Source organism: Dermochelys coriacea, chromosome 6 (genome assembly GCF_009764565.3).
Source record: "Dermochelys coriacea isolate rDerCor1 chromosome 6, rDerCor1.pri.v4, whole genome shotgun sequence".
NCBI classification, from domain to species: Eukaryota; Metazoa; Chordata; order Testudines; family Dermochelyidae; genus Dermochelys; species Dermochelys coriacea.
Genome location: NC_050073.1, coordinates 63424726 through 63448281, shown reverse-complemented (window position 1 = coordinate 63448281; position 23556 = coordinate 63424726). Strand labels below are relative to the sequence as shown.

The following is a 23556-nucleotide window of genomic DNA, read 5'->3' as shown; positions in this document are numbered from 1 at the left end:
TCTGCTTGGTGGGTCATGCAAGAAGAACTGGCAGTCTCTGATCACCTCTCTAAAACTCTTTCCTATTCATAGGTTAACAATAAATAATATCTTTGATTTCAGGAGGTCATGTAGTCCAGTCTCCTCAGTGTAGGATTGTTCTCTCCTGTGTATTCTCCAATGCTCTGTCCAGTTTAAAATTAATCCAGAGGTGAGGCTTCCACCAATTCCCCTAGGAGACTTTTTCATAGTTGATAGATCTGTTAAAGATTCCCGTTCTTTGTTATCAGAACACATTTTCTTCTGTCTCCTTCCTTTCTACTGCACAGCTCCCCGGTGGCAGAATGCAACTATTGAAGGCTTAATGAGGGCCCTTACAGATATACATGATGTCATTCGGGTCACAGCTCTAATAACCTGTGCCACTGCAGTGTTGGAGCGACCCAGACTAGAAAGTGACAGTCAGGAGTCAGGTGAGAGAAGCCTAATTTGACATTGTTGACTTGCATTGTTAATGTGAGGAATCATATTGTTGTTATGAAATATAGTTTATGAATGAAAACAAGGGGACTGGCCTGACCCTGAAGTTACTGAATATTATTGGAAGCAGTGTTATAGGACCTCACTGACAGCCAATAAGAATGCTCCATTTGGGCCTAGTCTTTTAAAGCCATTTCATAAATGACATGTTTTAAGTACCCTAAATTCAAATGATTTTATTAATCTTATTTTCAAATATATGTAAATTCTAAACACGTCCCCTCAGCTCCAGATGTGATATCCTGCATATATTGAAATATGAGAGGTGCCATGATCTCGTGGTTAATGCACATGGGTGGGAGTGAGGAGATAAGATTGCTTCCCCAGGTTTGCCACAGACTTCTTAATGCATCTTTGGGCAAGTTACATGCCCTCTCTTTGCCTGTGTGTCTGTCTATAAAATGGGGATGATCATGCTTTGCTACCGTTCCATGGGTTGTGAAACTTAATTCATTATTGGTGTGAAATGCTTTGAGATCCTTGGGGGGGGGTGTTTGAGAAGGGCAGAGTATTGTTGCTGCAGTATATTTGTAAATTGAACATTTAGTCAAACATTCCATATGGCAAATGCATAGAAAACATGTTGCTGTTTCTGTATGGGTAATAGAGGTAGAGAGAGAGAAGCTGCTGTCTTATTCAGAGCTCGTTATTTCCTGAGTTGTAGGACAACATGGCATTGGAAAGGCCCCAGTTATTCAGGATGTGCCTGTGGAACTACTGCCTTTGCTTAGAAAGACTCTGAGGGATGAGAATGCCCATGTGAGAATGGCGGCTGCCGTGTGCCACTACACCATAGGGATGTGGAATGATGAGGCACAAATGATCATGAAGGAAGCTCTGGTACATGGTAAGGGCTTTACTGCTGCTTCCCTCTGTTGTTTACTTTTTTCCTACACACCTTCATCAACTTCAAAATCCCTGCTTTGCAGCTACACACTTCAGCCTGAGACAGCTAGATGCAGCTCCCTCTAGAACCAGCCAGAGCCATTCAGTTTATTAGCAAAGTGGGTCACTGGAAAGCGAGGGAAGGGGGCCTGTCCCAGTTTGGAGTGTGCTGCCTCTGAAAATTACATGCCCTGCCAGCCCCAAGGAGCCTGGTACTGGAATTGATAACCTCTGTAAATAGTGTAATGTGCTAAACCACCAGTTCTTCCACACACCCATTTCATATCATTCTGATTCAAGATCGAAGGGAGGTGATCTGGTTGATCCTTGAAAGACATTCAGTTCCTCCTGGGCTGGGACTTCTCAGCTGTTCAGCTGTGCACAGCAATACTGCATTACATTTTAGGCTGGAAGTGAAGAATTCTGTGTCCAGCTGACACCTTGCAGTGATACTTTGGAAAGAAGTTTGTGGCCCCAGCAACTAACTGCAGATATTTTCTGTGACTTTCCTATGAAGAGAAACAGGTGTCTGGTATTTATTAATTTTGCTCTACGAAAAGAGGAAACTCCTTTTAAATTAGTTATCTCAGGAGTCTGGGTGCATCACACATGTCACATTTCAAAGGCGACATTGTGGTTAGTGCTCTGTCATTTCTAAGAGGCTTAGTTGAAGCAGTGGCACTCGCTTGGTGCCATTTTCTGGACTGTTTTATTAATAATTCTGTTGACCCAAGCATAAGTCACAGTTTGGAGCCTTGAGGGTGTTCCACTTGGGAGTAGAAATTGATGATGGATCTTGGTGGTGGGTTGTTGTTGTTTTTTATGCAATCTTGTTATTTACTAGTAATGTGCAAACCCCTGCTTCTCCAAACAGATGAGGAACCACAGGCGCTGGCTTCCTCTGGGCCCCGGGGGTGCACAAAGGCAAAGAGAGGGCATGTAACTTGCCCGCTCTGCCTAAGGCCCTGCCCCCACCCCTACGCCACTTCTTCTTGGCCCCACCTTTTCCCACCCAGTTCTGCCCCTCCCCCAAGGATGCCCCCCCCCGAGGAACAGCTGATTGTGGCGAGCAGGAGGCGTTTGGAGGGAGGGGGAGGAGTTGATCGGTGGGGACCGGCGGACAGTAGGTGCTAGGGCTAGGGGAGCTGGTTGCTGGTGGGTGCCGAGCACCCACTAATTTTTTTCCATGGGTGCTCCACTCCTGGAGCACCCATGAAGTTGGTGATTATGCGAAGAACCAAAAACTAAAGGAGATGGTTTCTTTGCTCAGACTCAGGAGCCCCCTCTCTGGCTCCTTCCAGGGTCATACATTGTGCTTGTCCATGCGGTCTCTGTCTCTCCCAGTCTGTCTTGCTTCAGTTCATCTTGAGTCTCACTCTGGTGTGCATGTGTGCATGCACACATACAATTTCACCAATCAAAGCCTAGTCCTGGCATTTTAAGACCCTTAGGTTACATGATTCAGCTTCTCCTTAGGTGTTTCCATGCGCCTGTGTTTTGGTTGCTAATGCTGTTGTTTCAGTTACCAGGTTACAATGGCTTCTGTACATTTATTCTGAATGGAAGGCAGCAGCAGTGCCTGACCCATAAGAAGATTTAGCCCAATCCATAGCAACTCTTTGCATTTACCTAGTATCTTTAATTATAAGATCTCCCAAAGCTTTACAAACATTAATGAACTACAGTTTACAATACCCTCTGAGGTTGGTAAGTATCAGTCCCATTTTATTTAAGAGTAAACAGAGGCACATAACTTAATCATGGAGTACAAGGGCCCAGACCAAGTTACTGGCAGAGTCAGCAATAGAAATGGGAAATCCTGGCTACCAGTTTCCTAGTGCAGTCATTAAACACTCCTTCCTGGTGCTGAGCAGAGGAATTAGGCATTTCCCCCACTAAACATTAATGCTGCTTACCCCCTGACATTGATGGAAGACTTAGTGTGTGGGCCTAACATGTAGACCTACTACTGGATTTATCGTTTGCAACAGAATTTAGCAACAAGGATTCATTCAAAGTTGGTCCTGATTAACCTTGGGAATCATGACATCACTGCTAGAAGGCTAGACTTAGGCTATGTCTACATTACAAAATTAGGTCAAATTTATAGAAGTCGGTTTTGTAGAAAGTGTTTTTATATAGTCGATTGTGTGTGTCCCCACACAAATGCGCTAAGTGCATTTAGTAGGCGGAGTGCGTCTGCAGTACCGAGGCAACCGTCGACTTCCAGAGCATTGCACTGTGGGTAGCTATCCCACAGCTCCTGCAGTCTCTGCCGCCCATTTGAATTCTGGGTAGAAATCCCAGTGCCTGATGGGGCAAAAACATTGTCGCGTGTCAGGCCCCCCTTTCCCTCCCTCCCTCCCTCCCTCCGTGAAAGCAACAGCAGACAATCATTTTGCTCCTTTTTTCCTGGGTTACCCGTGCAGATGCCATACCATGGCAAGCATGGAGCCCACTCAGCTCATTGTCACCGTATGTCTCCTGGGTGCTGGCAGACGCGGTACTGCATTGCTACACAGCAGCAGCTCATTGCCTTTTGGCAGCAGACAGTGCAATATGACTGGTAGCCATCATCGCTGTACTCCAGGGTGCTCCTTTAGCCAACCTCGGTGAGGTCAGTCAGGGGCGCCTGGGCAAACATGGGAGTGACTCAGCCAGGTCATTTCCCTTTTAAGTTTCGTCTCATGGTGATTCAGTCCTGCTGGCAGGATTCCAATGCACTGTCTTCTAATGAGCAGCCAGGAGACAACGATGGCCAGCAGTCATACTGCCCCGTCTTAGGCCGAGCACCCAGGAGATGACGATGACTAGCAGTTGTACTGCACCATCTGCTGCCAGCAAGATGTATAAAGATAGATGAAGTGGATCAAAACAAGAAATAGAACAGATTTGTTTTGTATTCATTTTCTCCCCCCTTCCTCCCTCCCTCCCTCCCTCCCTCCGTGAAATCAATGGCCTGCTAAACCCAGGGTTTTGAGTTCTATCCTTGAGGGGGCCATTCTGTTTCTCCTTGATGCAAAGCCACCCCCTTTGTTGATTTTAATTCCCTGTTAGCCAACCCTGTAAGCCATGTTGTCAGTTGCCCTTCCCTCCATCAGAGCAAGGGCAGACAATCGTTTTATTCCTTTTTTCAGTGCAGACGCCATAGCACTGGGAACATGGAGCCCACTCAGATCACCGTGGCAATTATGAGCACTATAAATACCACGCGCATTATTCAGCAGGATATGCAGAACCATAACCTGCAAGAAAAGCGAAACCAGGCGAGGGAGGAGGTGACTGCAATGTGGTGACGAGAGTGATGAGGACACGGACATAGACTTCTCACAAAGTACGGGCCCCTGCAATGTGCACATCATGGTGTCAATTGGGCAGGTTCATGGTGTAGAATGCCGATTCTGGACCCAGGAAACAAGCACAGAGTGGTGGGACTGCATAGTATTGCAGGTCTGGGACGATTCCCAGTGGCTGTGAAACTTTTGCATGCGTAAGGGCACTTTCATGGAACTTTGTGACTTGCTTTCCCCTGCCCTGAGGCGCAAGAATACCAAGATGAGAGCAGCCCTCACAGTTGAGAAGCGAGTGGCGATAGCCCTGTGGAAGCTTGCAACGCCAGATAGGTACCGGTCAGTCAGGAATCAATTTGGAGTGGGCAAATCTACTGTGGGGGCTGCTGTGATGCAAGTAGCCAACATTACCACTGAGCTGCTGATATCAAAGGTAGTGACTCTGGGAAATGTGCAGGTCATAGTGGATGGCTTTGCTGCAATGGGATTCCCTAACTGTGGTGGGGCCCACAGACAGAACCCATATCCCTATCTTGGCACCAGAGCACCAAGGAAGCGAGTACATAAACCGAAAGGGGTACTTTTCAATGGTCCTGCAAGCACTGGTGGATCACAAGGGACGTTTCACCAACATCAGCCTGGGATAGCCGGGAAAGGTACATGACGCTTGCATCTTCAGGAACTCTGGTCTGTTTCAACAGCTGTAGCAAGGGACTTACTTTCCAGACCAGAAAATAACCATGGGGATGTTGAAATGCCTACAGTTATCCTTGGGGACCCAGCCTACCCCTTAATGCCATGGCTCATGAACCCTTCACAGGCAGCCTGGACAGTAGTCAGAAGCTGTTCAACTGTAGGCTGAGCAAGTGCAGAATGGTGGTAGAATGTGCATTTGGGCATTTAAAAGTGCGCTGGCACAGTTTACTGATTCGGTTAGACCTCAGCGAAACCAATATTCCCATTGTTATTACTGCTTGCTGTGCGCTCCACAATATCTGTGAGAGTAAGGGGGAGACGTTTATGGTGGGGTGGGAGGTTGAGGCCAATCACCTGGCTGCTGATTATGCACAGCCAGGCACCAGGGCAGTTAGAAGAGTACAGGAGGGCGCAGTACGCATCAGAGAAGCTTTGAAAACCAGTTTCAGGAATGGCCAGGCTATGGTGTGAAAATTCTGTTTGTTTCTCCTTGATGGAAATCTCCGCCCCCGCCTTGGGTTCACTTTATTTTCCTGTAAGATAAGCACCCTCTCCTCCCCCCCTTCGATCACCGCTTGCAGAGGCAATAAAGTCATTGTTGCTTCACAGTCATGCATTCTTTATTTATTCATCACACAAATAGGGTGATAACTGCCAAGGTAGCCCAGGAGGAGTGGTGGAGGAGGGAAGGACAAGGCCACTCCTCTGGGGTGGAGTGGCTGGGTGGCTGGAGGCCCCCCCATCGCATTCTTGGGCGTCTGGGTGAGGAGGCTATGGAACTTGGGGAGGAGGGCGGTTGGTTACACAGGGGCGGTAGCAGTGGTCTGTGCTCCTGCTGCCTTTTCTGCAGCTCAACCATACGCTGGAGCATATGAGTTTGATCCTCCAGCAGCCTGAGCATTGACTCCTGCCTTCTTTCAGCAAGCTGATGCCACCTACCATCTTCAGCCCGCCACCTCTCCTCGCGGTCATATTGTGTTTTCCTGCACTCTGAGATTGTCTGCCTCCATGTATTTTGCTGTGCTCTGTCAGTGTGGGAGGACAGCATGAGGTCAGAGAACATTTCATCACGAGTGCGTTTTGTTTCACCTTCTAATCTTCACTAGCCTCTGGGAAGGAGAAACATATGCAGCTGATGGAGAAAAAAAAAAGGGAGAGTGGTAGTTAAAAAGGCACGTTTTATAGAACAATGGGTACACTCTTTCACAGTAAACCTTGCTCTTAACATTACATCACACATGTGCTTTCATTACAAGGTTGCATTTTGCCTCTTATTGAGGGTATGCCGGTTTGATGTGAGAGATCACTCACGCAGGGCTGGGCAACAGAATTCGGCTTGCAGGCAGCCATAGTAAGCCACAGTCTTTTGGCTTCTTTAACCTTCATAACATGTAGGAATGGTTTCAAACTGCAGCGCCCTCATTTCCCATACAAAGTAGCTGTTTGGTTGGCCATTTAAAAATAGGTTGGCAATTTAAAAGGAGGGGCTGTAGTTTCTGGGTTCACGTGCAGCAGAAACCCAACTACCCTCCCCTCCCCCACACACACACCCAATTCTCTGGGATGATGGCTTCACCCCTCCCCACACCGCGTGGCTAACAGCGGGGAAGATTTCTGTTCAGCCAGAGGCAAACAGCCCAGCAGGAACGGGCACCTCTGAATGTCTGCTTACTACAACCACCCTATTTCAATCAGGTGACCATGAATGATATCACTCTCCTGAGGGTTACACAGAGAGATACAGAACAGATGTTGTTTGAATGCCAGTAAACACCAGGATCATACGCTGCAATGCTTTGTTCTGCAATGATTCCCGACTACGTGCTACTGGCCTGGCGTGGTAAAGTGTCCTACCATGGAGGATGGAATAAGGCTGCCCTCCCCGGAAACCTTTGCAAAGGCTTTGGGAGTACATCCAGGAAAGCTTTATGGAGCTGTCCCTGAAGGATTTCTGCTCCATCCCCAGACATGTTAACAGACTTTTCCAGTAACTGTACTGGCTGCGAATGCCAGGGCAAATTAATCATTAAACATGATTGCTTTTAAACCATGTATAATATTTACAAAGGTACATTCACCAGAGGTCTCTTCTTCGCTTTCAGGGTCCGGGAGCCCGCCTTGGGTGGGTTCGGGGGGGTACCGGGTCCAGGGCCAGGGTGATAAACAGATCCTGGCTGTTGGAGAAACCGGTTTCTTCGGTTCCTTGCTGTGAGCTATCTACAACCTCCTCCTCCTCATCACCTTCCTCGCCCCCAAAACCCGCTTCCGTGTTGCTTCCCACTCCTTGGACGGAGTCAAAGCACAGGGTTGGGGTAGTGGTGGCTATACCCCCTAGAATGGCGTGCGGCTCATCATAGAAGCGGCATGTCTGGGGCTCTGAACCAGAGTGGCCTTTTGCCTCTCTGGTTTTTTGGTAGGCTTGCCTGAGCTCCTTAATTTTCACGTGGCACTGCTGCAGGTCCCTGTTATAGCCTCTGTCCTTCTCCTGCCATTGGAGATTTTTTCAAATATTTTGGCATTTCGTCTTTTCGAATGGAGTTCTGCCAGCACAGATTCATCTCCCCATACAGCGATCGGATCCCGTACCTCCCGTTTGGTCTATGCTGGAGCTCTTCGGCGATTCTGGGACAGCATGGTCTCCTGTGATGATGAGCTCTGCATGGTGACCTGTGCAGGTGAGCTCGCCACGCTGGCCAAACAGGAAATGAGATTCAAAAGTTCACGGGCCTTTTCCTGTATACCTGGCCAGTGCATCTGAGTTGAGAGCGCTGTCCAGAGCGGTCACAACTGAGCACTCTGGGATAGCTCCCGGAGGCCAATACCATCAAATTGCGTCCATAGTACCGCAAATTCGACCTGGCAAGGCCGATTTCAGCGCTAATCCCCTCGTTGGGAGTGGAGTAAAGAAATCGATTTTTTAAGAGCCCTTTAAGTTAAAAAAAAAAAAAAAAGAAAAAAAGAAAGGGCTTTGTCATGTGGATGGGTGCAGGGTTAAATCGAGATAACGCTGCTAAATTTGACGTAAACTCATAGTGTAGACCAGGTACTAAACTCGTAGTGTAGACCAGGCCTTACACTGTGTGGCCTAACTCCCTCCTTCCCACCCTCCTACTGTGAGCTTTCACATCAGAAACAGAGGATCCCATACAATTCCCCACACCACAACTTCTTGTAACCCCAGTAACACTTCCTGCCACCCAATAAGAGGCCTCACTTTACTGTATGTCATGGGGCATATCTCCCTTAGGAGCACATCAGAGTTGCTTAGTCAGCCTCATGGGGTCACTGTTGAGTGGCATAAGCTATTTCTGCCCTCATCACTACTTGCTTGCCAACTCCGCAGGACCTGGGCAGTGAGAGCCTGGGGCTTTGCCCAAACTTGTTGTACAAGGCAGTTTGGAACATTGCGGGGGAGGCGGGGGGTTGAACTCTCAGTGCTTTGAGATGTACTAAAGAAAGCACAACGGGAAGAGCATTGACTTCATATATCCTGCTGTACAGTAACTTCCTCTCTCTCTTTCCCCTTGTTGGTAGGTAATTCTGCAGACAGCTGGGCAGCAGCACAGTGCCTGGCATTGGAGGGCATTGCCACTTTCCCTGTAGTAAAGAAGATCCTTTCCCAGATGTTTGATAAGAACGACGGAACCACAGAGGAGCAGGCGTGTCTTCTATTAACTCAGCTCAGTGAATGCTCGGTAGGTACCATTGCTGGGGAGGAGAGAAGCACCACAGAAAGAAAGGAAGGATCTGTGTGGCTGGGATCAGCCCTGCCTTCTGGCTCTATCTCCCTGGGTGAAATTCACCCCATGCAGAGGTCCAGCACAAGACCTGTGCAGCACTTAACCCCTTGTCCTGAACCTCTGCACAGGTTTGATTTTCACACTCAACAAGAAGTGACTGGGCAGAGTCTGTTCTGCTATGGTTTATTTCTTTCTTTATTCAAAGCTCTATCTCAGGTCTTCTCAGGGTATGTCTACACTGCATGCTCCTTTCAGCGGTGTGTAGAATACAAATGCTGCATGTCCTCCTCAAGCGTGGGTATAAATAAGGGTGGATAAAAGTCAATTATTTTTTTTTTAAAAATTGGATTTTTTTTTAATTTAAATCATATTTTTTTGATAAAATGCTTTTTGAGGAAAAAACTAAGATACGCTATAGTTAAAAGATATCTCATCATGGAATGGAGATTATAAATTCTAATTCTATAATATGAGACAATATATTCATGTAATGTTTAAGAAAAGTTTTGTAAATTAGTTGCAATAGTTCATGGATTAGGGACCCAATCTTATGGGGTTCCACAGGCTTCTGTATAGATTATTTAGGTTAATCTTTCTATCTACCCAATGGGACTCAGTGCTCAGTCTAGAAGATACCATCAGAGATGCTTAGTTTTGCCGTTCTCAAACTGTGGATTTGTGTCTCCAGAGGTAACATGCTTGTTAACAGCAAAAATGTTTTAAAATAAATAAATAATATATAGAGGTGAGAAATAACAGACCTCAACTCTATTGTCCCTCTGAAAATTTGTATACACAGAGTCAATCCCCTACTTCTCTCTAAAAGTGCAAAGTTTCAAAAAGTTCAATGAATAGAAGGTTGTTGGGGGCGGAATAGATCTGGACAAGGAGAAGAAGTCTGGAGATAAATGTGAGAAGCAAGGGACATATGCTTGTTTTGTTAAAATATTATATGTTTGCTGTTGAAGAAAAAAATCCAGAATACTTAACATTGTTGTTTTAGTTAAATAAAACAATTGAAATGTCTGTCTGCTGATGTTCTCCCCCTAATACAGAATGGCAAGAAAATCTTCCAAATATTAATGATTAACCTGTTGAATTGGAGATAGTTCACCTCCCAATGACTTCATAAATATCTGCTTCAATTACCTTTGGTAAATGAAATAACCAAACAATCATTCATTTTCTGATATAGCTGTAGACCTAATCTGAAAAGTTTTCAAAATAAATCACTGTTTAAAAATGTATAGTGTGTACCTTCTAAAAATGAAGCCTACATCTATCTCTGAGTTGTGAAGAATATGTATTAAGGTTATAACAACCAACAAGAATGCACTTTTATGTAGAAATCCATGATTAAATCGAATCTTCCTGACTAGTGATTTAAATCAAATCCACCCCAGTATAAATAGCAGTGTAGATGGTGAGGCACTGTTTAGGTGAGTAAAGACACATCTGAACCCTATAAGTAAGTTCCCGGGTATTTACCCTACAGGGCTCTCTACTTGCCCAAGGAGTGCCTCCCCTTTCTGTACTGCTATTTTTAGCAGTGTAGTGTCCTGCTGTCTCCCCACTTCTTGAGTCTTTCTCCACCCAGGAAACTGTCAGAGCTTTTCCCTGCCATAGTGAAAGACTTTGGCAGCAGGGAAAGGCTCTGGCTGAGGGGAGGCAGAGGTGTGCAGTGTAGAACATAGCCTCAGTCATTTGAGAGCAGGCACAACTTGTCTCTTGGTTCTGCATTTAATGTAATTTATTATTGGATAGGAAAATACAGTAAAAATAAAATAAAAGTAAATTAAATTGAAAAACCAATTTTGCTATTTATCCATCTGTCACTCCCCACAGCAAAAGTTTCTGATGCTTTCATTTCCCAGGCCCTAAAAGGTACAAAGGTTCATCATTTCCTTCCCCCAACTGTCTGTGAGCCATGGCCATGATGCTTCCTTTACAATAAAAGAGATTCTAGCAGAGTTCTAACCCTCTTTCATAACCCTCACTTTGGTCTTTCTAAAGAAGCCAAAATCCTCTTCTCATTTGCCATGATGGCTTTATTGGAGTTTTTTATTAGGTGATTTTTCCATACAGTGTATTATAAAAACCTTCCCTCTCTAGCCAACCAAGGGTCAGTCAATAGTCTTAGGCAAAGTAGCATAAGGCAACATTTCTATAAAATACTGTGGGCAACCCTTGACCCTTCTGGGTGAGCCTGAGCCCACTCCACTAGCTCTTCCTTTATGATCTGGATGATATGCCAGTTCATACTGTGCTTGTTTTACCCTTCACTGTTTGTAAACAACTTACCCCTCTTCCAGAGCTTGGTTTACTCCCTACTGGCAGCCAAACTGAACAGCTGCCAGTGGAAAGATCGGATTTTGGCTTGCAGGGCGCTCTCTCGTATCCGTGGGTATGTAAGCCAGGTAAGTCTTGTCTCAAGCTCCCTAGACATAAGTGACTTTCAAAGTCTGTTAGCATATTTCAGCTGTTCACAGTAGTTCCTCTCCTTTCCACCAACAAAATGTGCTTTCTACTAGCAACCTGGCTAAGCCTTTCCCAAATTGCCCTTCAGAAACTGGAGAGCCTGCCTCCTATATCTGTGTAACACTGTCAATTTCTGAAGCAAATGCCTGTCTCCAAAGAGGCCTCAGGCACTGGTGTTGCAAATCTTGTGCTGTGGAGATCAAGAAATCAGTGCAGCAAGGTAAGGGCTCAGATTTTCCCTTAGAACTAAGCCTAGAGAAAAGACTTGTAATGTATTTCAACCAATCAGATCAGCTTCTCTCTCTGCTGATCTATAACTTAAATTATATGCAAAAACTAGTATTAGGGACAAGAAATCAAGGACTCACAAGACAAAAAATTCCAAACTAAAATCTGCCTCCTCGTGCATGAGGACTATCTCCAGATTTGGGCCATTCCTGTTTCTGGGGCCTCTCACACACAGGTGGCTGCTGTGAGATGTGGGGTTGGGGAGAAGGTTCCCCTTCCCCAGTCTGCAGAACAACCCTACAGACATTCTGGCCAGTACATTCTGACCCTCTTATGCAGCTCTGCCAGGGTGGAATGGAAGGATCATGTAGTAGCGGGTCTTCCAACTCTACCACTTCACTGGGCTTCCCATGCCCCATCCCCTCCTACACATAACTAAACATTATGCTGGAATGCAGGGAGCTCCTGCGGGGCAACTGCACCTCCAACACCTCCCCCCCTCCGCCCCCCCAGTGCATCCAGCCCTCTCTTGCACAGCAGTGCTACGCTATAGCCTGGGAGTCCTCCACACTCATGGAAGAAGGGCTGGATTTGCTTCTAATCAAGAGGGTCCAGTGGACGACCTATCCTGATTAAGTGCCTTCCTGATTATCCAAAAACGCATTGATACCTTCTTTTGCAACCCCTGCCAACACCACACACACAAAGGACAGTATCTATGAAGCTCCAGTTAGTCCTCCCTAACCTGGAAGAGGAGATCTCCATATTGGCCTAGAAGGCTTGAGAAAGGCATTGTGACGGGGCAAGGCCAGATGGCTATGGAAGAGTAGTGGGAGATAGATATATTAGCTCCAGGCTAAACAAATCCCTGGTACCAGGATAAGTGAAATGGCAGCTGCTCCAAGTCAATTAAGACACCTGGGGCCAATTAAGAACTTTCCAGAAGACAAGGAGAAGGCTAGGTTGATTGGGACACCTGAAGCCAATCAGGGGCTGGCTGAAACTAGTTAAAAACCTCCCAGTTAGTCGGAGCTGTGGGAAGAAGTTGTGCTGTTGGAGAGGCTGAGTAGTACACACCATATCAGCACAAGGAAGGAGGCCCTGAGGTAAGGGTGAAATGGAGCTTGAGGAAATGAGGGCTGCTGTGGGGGAAGTAGCCCAGGGAATTGTACATGTCATGTTTCTAAAAGGTCAGCTACCATAGCTGATACTATTAGGGACCCTGAGCTGGAACCCGGAGTAGAGGGTTGCCCCGGGCTCCCCCACCCCCACCTTTGCCCTCTGTTTAATCACTGAGACTGGGAGACAACAGAGACTGTGCAAGGTAGGATAACTTCTCCTCACCTCCCTCTCTGGCTTATGATGAAAATGGCTCAGTAGACTGTGACCCTTGTCTCTAGAGAAAGAAGGGTTACGTGGAGGGTCACAGTGAGCCTCTGAGGCTAGCGAAATCCGCCAGGAAATGCGGGATCCACGGAGGCAAGGACAGAGCTTTGTCACAGCGTGTTAACGGAAATAGCTGAACCCAACCAACTTAATATTTTTTCTTGATCAATATTTTCCCCGGGACCGTCTTCCTCATTGCGTTTCACTAAAAACACACATTGTTGGGTACAGATGATTCCATAGAAGACTGAGAATGAGGGATATACAAATATGAACATCAAATAAAATTAGATAATTTCTTTGTCCAAAGATCTTTGGAAGAAAAAGGAAAGTTTAATTCTTTCTGGTGGTTTGAAGGGGCTGAACCTGGAAGAGGCTGAGCACCCTCCACTCCTACTGAAGTCAGTCAAGTGGAGAGTGCTCAGCTGCTCTCAAGAGGTACACAATATCTTGCATGATTGGGTCCTAATGGAACTGACTTGCTATGACCAGAGTGTATTTTAGATATAGAAAAAATGGATCCTTTTTTGACCTTCCACAAACGTGAAGTTAAAGATACACACTTGTGACTCTCCTGTACTGACTACTCACAGATTTTTATGGCCTTGATCCTGCTCCCTTTTAAAATCAGTGGCAAGACTCCCACTGACTTCAGTAGGGACAGGACTGGGCCTTCTTACTGCCCATGCTTCTAGTAGTTTCTTCTCAGCGGCAGGTTACACAGTTCAGTCAGGACGCTGCTCTTCATGACAGCTGCTGCTAAAGGAAGCAGCTTTCTCTTTATGTTCCTCTAAATGGAAAGGTTTACATAGCAGAGTAAAAAATATCAACTAAATTGTGTTTTAATCTAAGCAAAATGGTGGTGATGTGATCTCTTGTTAAAGGATCACCTCACTAGTGTATTCAGGCAACAAGCCAACATGTCTGATGCCAAACCAACAACACCCAATTTGCTACTGTTATCAAATATGGAGGGAAAACACCTACTTTGGTGCCAAGATATGGATGCTGTTTTCTGCTCAGAAACTTTTGTTGGCATTTTAAAAAAAAACCTGCAACAGAAGCACCCCAAAAAACAACCCAGCAATTGTTTTCCTTGTTTGTTATGAAATAGGCATCATTTCTTGTTATGACTTTCCTCAACACAACTTCACAAAAAGTGTTGATGTTTTTTCCTCCAACTTCGGGACTAATTGCATAAGAAAGGCTTTTCAGTTCTGCACTGAATGATTGCATTAGCATGAAGGAATAGAGATCTCTGTCTGTACAGCACCTAGCACAATGGGGTCCTAGTCCATGACTAAGCCTCCTAGGCACTAGGGTAATACAAATAAATAATTATTCCATCCTGAGCTGGTACAGCTATGTGTACATCCAACCCTTTTTATTTTTTATGCAATCCATTGACTAGAAGAACTCAGATTTAATTTTATAAAAGAATGTTCATTATAACAGGAATGGCGATTAATTCTTCAGTGTTTGGTACACAGTGACTTGTGTTGCTAAAGCAAGTTATAATGGCTTTTTCAATAATAGTCTGTTTACTTATAGATTTAAACAACGTTCTGCTGGAAATTTTCTGACCAGCTATAGCGAATGTTAAAGGTGTGCACAGTCTATTTTCAGGAGCTTAGTGAAAGTGCTGTTATGTCTTTTATTCAATGCCTAGGGACTTATGTGATAGGCACAGGTTTCAAAATTGATAAACAAATAAATTGTGGTCACAGCCCCATTCTGCCTGTATAATTGAGAACAAGGCAATCAACTGCAGAGGGTTTGCTTTTGTTTTTTGAGGCGGGGAGGGGGATGGAACTTAACCAGAAGTTTCTAGTCATCAACCAAGTGCTAGCAAATATACGAATGGCCATACTACATCAGACCAAAGGTCCATGTAGAGCAGTATTGTGTCTTCCAACAGTGGCCAATGCCAAGTGATTCAGAGGGGATGAACAGAACAGATAATTATCAAGTGATCCCCCTGTCACCCTTCCCAGCTTCTGGAAAACTTGGGCTAGGGATACTTCAGAGCATGGTTTTGTATCCCTGTCTATCCTAGCTAATTGCTGTTGATGGACTCTATCCTCCATAAACTTATCTTGTTATTTTTTTAACCCAGTTAGTCTTGGCCTTCACAACATCCTCTGGCAAAGAGTTCCACAGGTTGACTGTGCATTGTGTAAAGAAATACTTCCTTTTTGTTTGTTTTAAACCTGCTGCCTATTCATTTCATTTGGTGACCCCTAATTCTTGTGTTATGAGAAGGAGTAAATAACCACTTCCTTATTTACTTTTTCCACACCAGTCATGATTTTATAGACCTCTGTCATATCCCTCCTTAGTCATCTCTTTTCCAAGCTGAAAAGTCTGAGTCTTATTAATCTCTTCTCATATGGAAGCTGTTCCATACCTCTAATAATTTTTGTTGCCCTTTTCTGTACCTTTTCCAATTCCAATATCTTTTTTGAGATCGGGCGACCAAATCTGCATACAGTATTCAAGATGTGGGCGTACTGTGGATTTATATAGAGGCAATATGATATTTTCTATCTTATGATCTATTCCTTTCCTAATGTTTCCCAACATATTGGGGTTTTTATTTTTGACACAAACAAACTTGAGATCTAATGCTGCAAGGTGATGAGTGCCCACTGATGTCATTAGGAACTGGACATTCACCACCCTGCAAGACTGAGTTCCAAGTGTGACCCTTGGGTTCTTGGCCAGTGTGAGCCTGGATAGACTCAGACTTCACCACATACTGTTGGAAGGCAGTGCATTAAGGGTGGGATTTGTAAAGCACCCAGTGTTAGCCTAATTTTTCTTCCACTGAAGTCAATGGTAAAATTCCCACTGACTTCAGTGGGAACAAAGTTAGGCCAATATGAGTTCCACCATTCACTTCAATGGCAGCAGAATTAGGTCTGTGCCAAGCCCTTTGGAAAATTCCATCCTCAAGTAGTGTCTTTGGAATCAAAGAAAATGGTTGATTAATGCTGCAGTGAGTCAACCTCAGCCCTTGTGATGATCTTGTGTATAGGACCTGAAGAACAAGCTTGTGCAGCTGATGTGGAATGACTGGAACGTGGAGGTGCGCCAGGCAGCTGCCCTGGCACTGGGGCAGATGAAGCTTGGGAAAGAAGTTCATGACCAGCTCAGGTGAAAGTTAACCATCTTGGTAGCTTTGCTATGGGGATGTGGATTTCTGAATTACTATTACCCATATTTCTTGGTCACTTGTGCCATCAGTGTAGCACTACCTAGCAACAATTGCACTAGTATTTCCTTTGCTAAATGGTGGAACCTAGTTAGACACTAGATTGGCAATGGGCTACCCTCAGGGCTGCTAAAGCACTGTATAATTTGGAATTACATACTGTATTTAGGGTCTTCTTTATTTACAATTACAGCCATAATAATTGCAAGTGCATCCCTTTGCACGTGTACATCTGTTCTTGACTTTACCTAGAAACTATCATAGAAAAGCAGTTACTGTATATACTTGTGCATAAGATATTTACATTAAAATTTCAGCCTACTAACATGGGCTCAGCCTATAATGGGGCCTAGTATTGTAGATCAATTATATTGATCCACTTACCACCCCGATCGGAAGCATGAGAGAGCAAGGTGATGGCAGAGTTGGGGAATAACCAATCCAGTGGCTGAAAAGAAACCTGTGGGACCCAGGCAACACTGAAAGTCAGACAAGTCCTGGGTCAGCAGCTGAAAAGAGAGAGGAGTTTGGGGCAAGTTTTGTGGAGCCCACTTACATGAATCACTCACTTTTGTTAGATTCTATCTTATAAAATGATGGGCTCTGTCCAATTTATGTGTGGGATATACGTGAATATATTGATAAGTATTCACAGGCAGCTCTTCTATACTCAGAGAAGACACTTGTCAGCAGTAAGGAGTCTGTGAATGCTCACATTAGGCATAACCAATGCTACAACAGGCCTGATTCTATGTGAAGTGTTTAAATATAGGTCTGTTACATGGAGTGACCCCTGGAGTTTTGGGACTCATTACAGTGGGACTAAAGGGCTGAGTCTTATTTTTTTTTAAATGAGCAGTGAACAGGAGAGGAACCTTTGAATAGGGATGTAATGAGTCTCAGGGGCTTTGCCCATTCAGGATAATCCTCCCATTTTTGTGTGCATCTATCTGGACCATGCAGACCAGGCCCAGCAGTTGCTTATTCAAAACTCCTTTGCACTCTCAGGGTGAAGCTGAACAAAGGAGATTGCCGGATGAAGGTGGAAGCTCTCTCATTGATTGGCTGGCTACAGCTTATGACAAAGAAGTTGCTTCCGGGCTTCCTTCAGTGCTTCTCCAATGACTTTGTTGCAGTCCGAAGACAAGCTTGCCTTACAGCTGGAGCACTCAGGATCAAAGATGAAATGGTAAGTAGGAGTGTTTCTTAAAAAAAAAAAAAAAGCCTGATAAAGATCCTGAACACAAAGGAAAAAAAGATTTCTTTTCTTTATAAATGCTAATTCTAATTTCTGTGTTCCCTTGTTCAAGATGGGATGTACTTATGTGCATAACTCACTTTTGATTCATAGATATTAAGGTCAGAAGGGACCATTATGATCATCTAGTCTGACCTCCTGCACAATGCAGGCCACAGAGTCTCACCCAACCACTCCTGCGATAAACCTCTCACCTATGTCTGAGCTATAGAAGTCCTCAAATCATGGTTTAAAGACTTCAAGGAGCAGAGAATCCTCCAGCAAGTGACCCGTGCCCCATGCTACAGAGGAAGGCGAAAAACCTCCAGGGCCTCTTCCAATCTGCCCTGGAGGAAAATTCCTTCCCGACCCTAAATATGGCGATCAGCTGAACCCTGAGCATATGGGCAAGATTCACCAGCTAGATACCCAGGAAAGAATTCTCTGTAGTAACTCAGATCCCACCCCATCTAATATCCCATCAGAGGCCATTTGGCCTCTTTACCATGAATATTTAAAGATCAATTAATTGCCAAAATCATGTTATCCCATCATACCATCTCCTCCATAAACTTATCAAGTTTAATCTTAAAGTCAGATAGGTCTTTTGCCCCCACTGCTTCCCTTGGAAGGCTATTCCAAAACTTCACTCCTTTGATGATTAGAAACCTTCGTCTAATTTCAAGTCTAAACTTCCCGATGACCAGTTTATATCCATTTGTTCTTGTGTCCACATTGGTACTGAGCTTAAATAATTCCTCTCCCTCTCTGGTATTTATCCCTCCGATATATGTATAGAGAGCAATCATATCTCCCCTCAACCTTCTTTTGGTTAGGCTAAACAAGCCAAGCTCCTTGCATCTCCTTTCATAAGACAGGTTTTCCATTCCTCGGATCATCCTAGTAGCCCTTCTCTCTACCTATTCCAGTTTGAATTCATCCTTCTTAAACATGGGAGACCAGAACTGCACACAGTATTCCAGGTGAGGTCGCACCAGTGTCTTGTATAATGGTACTAACACCTCCTTATCTCTAATGGAAATACCTCACCTAATGCATCCCAAGACCGCATTAGCTTTTTTCACAGCCATATCACATTGGTGGCTCATAGTCATCCTATGATCAAGCAATACTCCAAGGTCTTTCTCCTCCTCCATTACTTCTAATTGATGCGTCCCCAGCTTATAACTAAAATTCTTGTTATTAATCCCTAAATGCATGACCTTACAGTTCTCACTATTAAATTTCATCCTATTACTATTACTCCAGTTTACAAGGTCATCCAGATCTTCCTGTATGATATCCCAGTCTCTCTCTAAATTGGCAATACCTTCCAGCTTTGTATCATCTGCAAACTTTATTAGCACACTCCCACTTTTTGTGCCAAGGTCAGTAATAAAAAGATTAAATAAGATTGGTCCCAAAACTGATCCCTGAGGAACTCCACTGGTAACCTCCCTCCAGCCTGACAGTTCACCTTTCAGTATGACCCGCTGTAGTCTCCCTGTTAACCAATTCCTTATCCACCTTTCAATTTTCATATTGATCCCCATCTTTTCCAATTTAGCTAATAATTCCCCATGTGGCACAGTATCAAACGCCTTACTGAAATCTAGGTAAATTAGATTCACTGTGTTTCCTTTGTCTAAAAAATCTGTTACTTTCTCAAAGAAGATCAGGTTGGTTTGGCACGATCTACCTTTTGTAAAACCATGTTGTATTTTGTCCCATTTACCGTTGACCTCAATGTCCTTAACTACTTTCTCCTTCAAAATTTTTTCCAAGACCTTGCATACTACAGATGTCAAACTAACAGGCCTGTAGTTACCCGGATCACTTTTTTTCCCTTTCTTAAAAATAGGAACTATGTTAGCAATTCTCCAATCATATGGTACAACCCCTGAGTTTACAGATTGATTAAAAATTCTTGCTAATGGGCTTGCAATTTCATGTGCCAATTCCTTTAATATTCTTGGATGAAGATTATCTGGGCCTGTCGATTTAGTCCCATTAAGCTGTTTGAGTTTTGCTTCTACCTCAGATATGGTAATATCTACCTTCATATCCTCATTCTCATTTGTCATGCTACCATTATCCCAGAGATCCTCATTAGCCTTATTAAAGACTGAGGCAAAGTATTTGTTTAGATATTGGGCCATGCCTAGATTATCCTTAACATCTGCTCCATCCTCAGTGTTTAGCGGTCCCATTTCTTCTTTCTTTGTTTTCTTCTTATTTATATGGCTATAGAACCTTTTATTATTGGTTTTAATTCCCTTTGCAAGGTTCAACTCTACTTGACTTTTAGCCTGTCTCACTTTATCCCTACATGTTCTGACGTCAATAAGGTAGCTTTCCTTGTTGATCCCTCCCATCTTCTACTCCCTGTATGATTTCTGCTTTTTCTTAATCACCTCTCTGAGATGCTTGCTCATCCAGCTTGGTCTACAACTCCTGCCTATAATTTTTTCCCCTTTCTTGGGATGCAGGCTTCTAGCTTACAAAATGATGGGGACTGAGGGTGCTAAAGAGTCAAATTATTGTGGGTTGTGAATATTTCTTCCCATATGGAATAGGGAAAACCATGTATCTCCAAAATATTGGTCCTGAATATGAATGCTGGGAATCTGCCCACAGGTACATAAAATGGATCTAGTGGACAATGAATCTCTTTGTGCCAAAAAGAACTGCCTCCTTTCACTCCACCTACACAAACCTTCACCTAGAACACTAATCAAACAGGAACTTCTTCAAGACTTGGAAAAGTTTGATTAACTTTTAGAATCATCATTTTTTCAGGTTGGCATTCACTTCTGCAGTCCCTGGTTAGAACCTGGAGCAGAAGCCTGGAAGTGAGGCTCTTGGAACAGTATGTGTGTGCCCTGCTGTAAAATCAAATGCAGGTGGTGGCCTTCAGCTGCAAATTAAAACAGGGAAAATAAACCAGACTGGTAATTCTAGCACTATCCAGGCAGGTACTGGATTCTGCAGGAAGCAGTGCCAGATCTGGAGGGCCATGGGGGCTTTTACTAGAATAAGTGACTGCCTGTAAAAATTAAAACACTCATGAGGTCACACTGTTCGCCATCCCTCATGAACACAAACCTGGTATGCCCCTGGAATACAACCCAATTGGAGGGGTCTTCTGGATCTTCTCTCCAAATCACCATCTCTACCCTGTATGACTGTATGTGTGTTCTGTCCAGTATTGTTTTCACTTGTGCCTTTATGCTGTTAGCTCTTTAGGACAGTGACTTGTTCATTAATTGGTGTGGGTCACATCCTGTATAGTATCACACATTTATATGATCCTATATAAATAATAAAGAATGATGATAATATCTACTAACAGCTATATCCTTCCACCTCAGGTGCTAACGTGCCTCTTTAAGATGATGCAGACTGACCCTCATTGGAAAATCAAGGCTTTTGCCATCAGAGGTATTGTAGTTAGTTGCTGAAGACCCGTTGCTTTAATAGGATATTTTTTGTTTATTGTGAGGATTTTAATATTTTAGTTTTTTAAATTATATTTAAGGTTTCAAAATTTGCAAGTTTAATGTCAGACATGTCACATGTGAACAGACAACAATTCTAACGGTAATAGAAATACTACATCAGCATCTTTGAAATAGAATATTAGTCTAACAAAGTACACAAATTCTGAACCTCTGCTACATGGCCAGCAAATAGTAGCTTTTAACTTTTTAAATGTAACTACTTCCATGGATCCCATACCAGAAGAAGAAGCTTCTTCACTGGTGGATTTGCAAATGGGGCACAGTGGTACCCCCAAACTTCTCAATCCACTAAGAGGAACAATCCTTCCATTTCTCCAAATTCCTTAATAACCAATATTTAAGTATCAGGATCCAGTGCAGTAAATGAACTCAATCTGCTTTGCCATTCTCTCCCTTCTGTGAAAGTTTGTAAGTGGTTTAGAACATCACAAGAAGACTTGGGTAGATTTATTTTGGTTTTTAAAAATACATTGACTCAAGGAAGCAATATTATTGCTGGCTGAGAAGTCTAAACTGTGCATGTGCCAGGGCCAGAAAGCATTAGTCTAAAAATATCATATGAATGATAATATCCTTCATACTTTTATCTCAGCTTTCCTCTACGGGCTTTGGCCCAGAACCTCAAAGGTAGTTAGGCTCCTAACTTCCATTGAAGTCAATGGAAGTTAGGAACTTAAATATCTTTAAGGCCCAAATCCTTAATGTACACAACAAACATTCATTAAGTCTTGCAACCCTACGGCAAGTACTATCTCCATATTGTAGATGGGGAAACAGATAAAGAGAGCTTATGTGGCTTCCCTTTGTTCCAGACACCTCCCAGAAAATGGTGATGGGTGATTGTTCCTCCATTTTTAGAATGCTCACCTGTCGGGGTCCTCAGAGTTCTCTTTTTTCATCATTACATGAAGCCAAGAGGGGAAGCATGAGGATCTATGTCTCAGGTCTCAAATGCCAACAATACACAGAAAGAACCATGCTCTACATCTCCTTCATCTGGATGCAGATAACACCATATTCCAACTATCCCAGTGCCTGGCTAAAGGGCAGCTGGCTGAAGCTGAACCCAGGCACGATGGAGGTGATATTGCATGGAAGAAGGAAACATGTTGAAGAGTTAGTATCCCATCCCCCTCTATTGAGGCTGTCTGCTGCTAGATTGTCAAATCAGTTTGCAGCCTCGGGTTCTTTATTAATACCACAGGCTCAAAGAGCTACAGCTGCAAAAAATGCCTTCTTCCACCTCAGGCTAGTTAGAAGATTGCACCCAATCCTTTGGCCATGATGATACATACATTTGTGTGACGTAGAGTGCAAGTTGGATTTACTGCAGGTCACTACAGTTAGATACAAGATGAACCCACAAACCTTTTAAAAAAAAAACATATCAGTTAATCTTCAGTGCAGCAGATTATCTAACTCCAGCCATCAAAAGCACATCACCCTGGGGCTATGGCAGCTGCCAGGGAGACGGAGCCAGAAGAGCAGCAGCAGCAGTCCCTGCAGGCAAACTCCTATTTTCACACTGAAGCAGGGTCCCTTCCTTATGTGGCCCCCCCTAGATCCATAGAGTTGTGAGGGAACAAAAATGTACAGTCCTTCAAACCAGAGAGGACAATTCCAGGATAATTTTGTGTTTTTCCATGGGCTGGTGGTGATTTGGGGTACATACATCTGTCTGTCCTAAGTAGTGATCTCCCATTACCGTAGTGTCTGAGTGCCTCACAATCTTGAATGTATTTATCCTCACAACACAGACACAAAGAGCTTGCTCAAAGTTAGACACAAAGTCTGTGGCAGAGCAAGCAATTGAACCCAGATCTCCTGAATCCCAGGCTAGTGCCCTAACCACTGGAAAATCCTTCCTCTCTGGGGAATACATAACACAGCTATGATGTTATGATTGCACTAGATGCAATTTTTAGACATGGAGGATGCTGAGCCTTTTGACCACAATACTCAATGTCAAAATGGTGTATTTTACATATCCCTGAACACCTCATTTTTCTGTATTTTCTGTCTGCTTGTCAGCCTATTATTTACATATTGTATTACTATCTTAGAACTTCCTTCTCATAGGCAGTCACTCAATTTAAAATTAGAAAGCAATAAATTTAGAACAAATGTTTTTAAATGTTATTTTCAGCACCCTAGAGTCTTGAAGATTTTGATACCATAGAATGTGAACACATCAAACTGTAACTGGATTTCTAATAAGAATGGGATAACATTATGATGGTGATATTTGTAGGTGGGTGTAAGTTTAAAATAGGTGTAATAAAATTCCATGCTTCAGGATATAAGCTGATTGCTACAGAGGTAAGCAAAGAATCCCCACCTCTTCCCCTTTCCCAAGCAACAC

The 23556-nt window shown here is 43.9% G+C and overlaps 1 protein-coding gene across 2 annotated transcripts in view; it reads left to right on the top strand.

Annotated features, from left to right (window-relative positions):
- The window catches only part of HEATR4 (HEAT repeat containing 4), a 51967-nt gene that overhangs the window by 8387 nt on the left and 20024 nt on the right, over positions 1-23556 (top strand). For both annotated transcript variants that reach the window (XM_038405549.2, XM_043517516.1), the window contains exons 5-11: positions 309-452; positions 1184-1366; positions 8925-9085; positions 11443-11547; positions 16260-16378; positions 17445-17625; positions 21045-21114. In XM_038405549.2, the coding sequence (XP_038261477.1) occupies positions 309-452; positions 1184-1366; positions 8925-9085; positions 11443-11547; positions 16260-16378; positions 17445-17625; positions 21045-21114 (963 nt within the window). The remainder of the gene's footprint in view (positions 1-308; positions 453-1183; positions 1367-8924; positions 9086-11442; positions 11548-16259; positions 16379-17444; positions 17626-21044; positions 21115-23556) is intronic.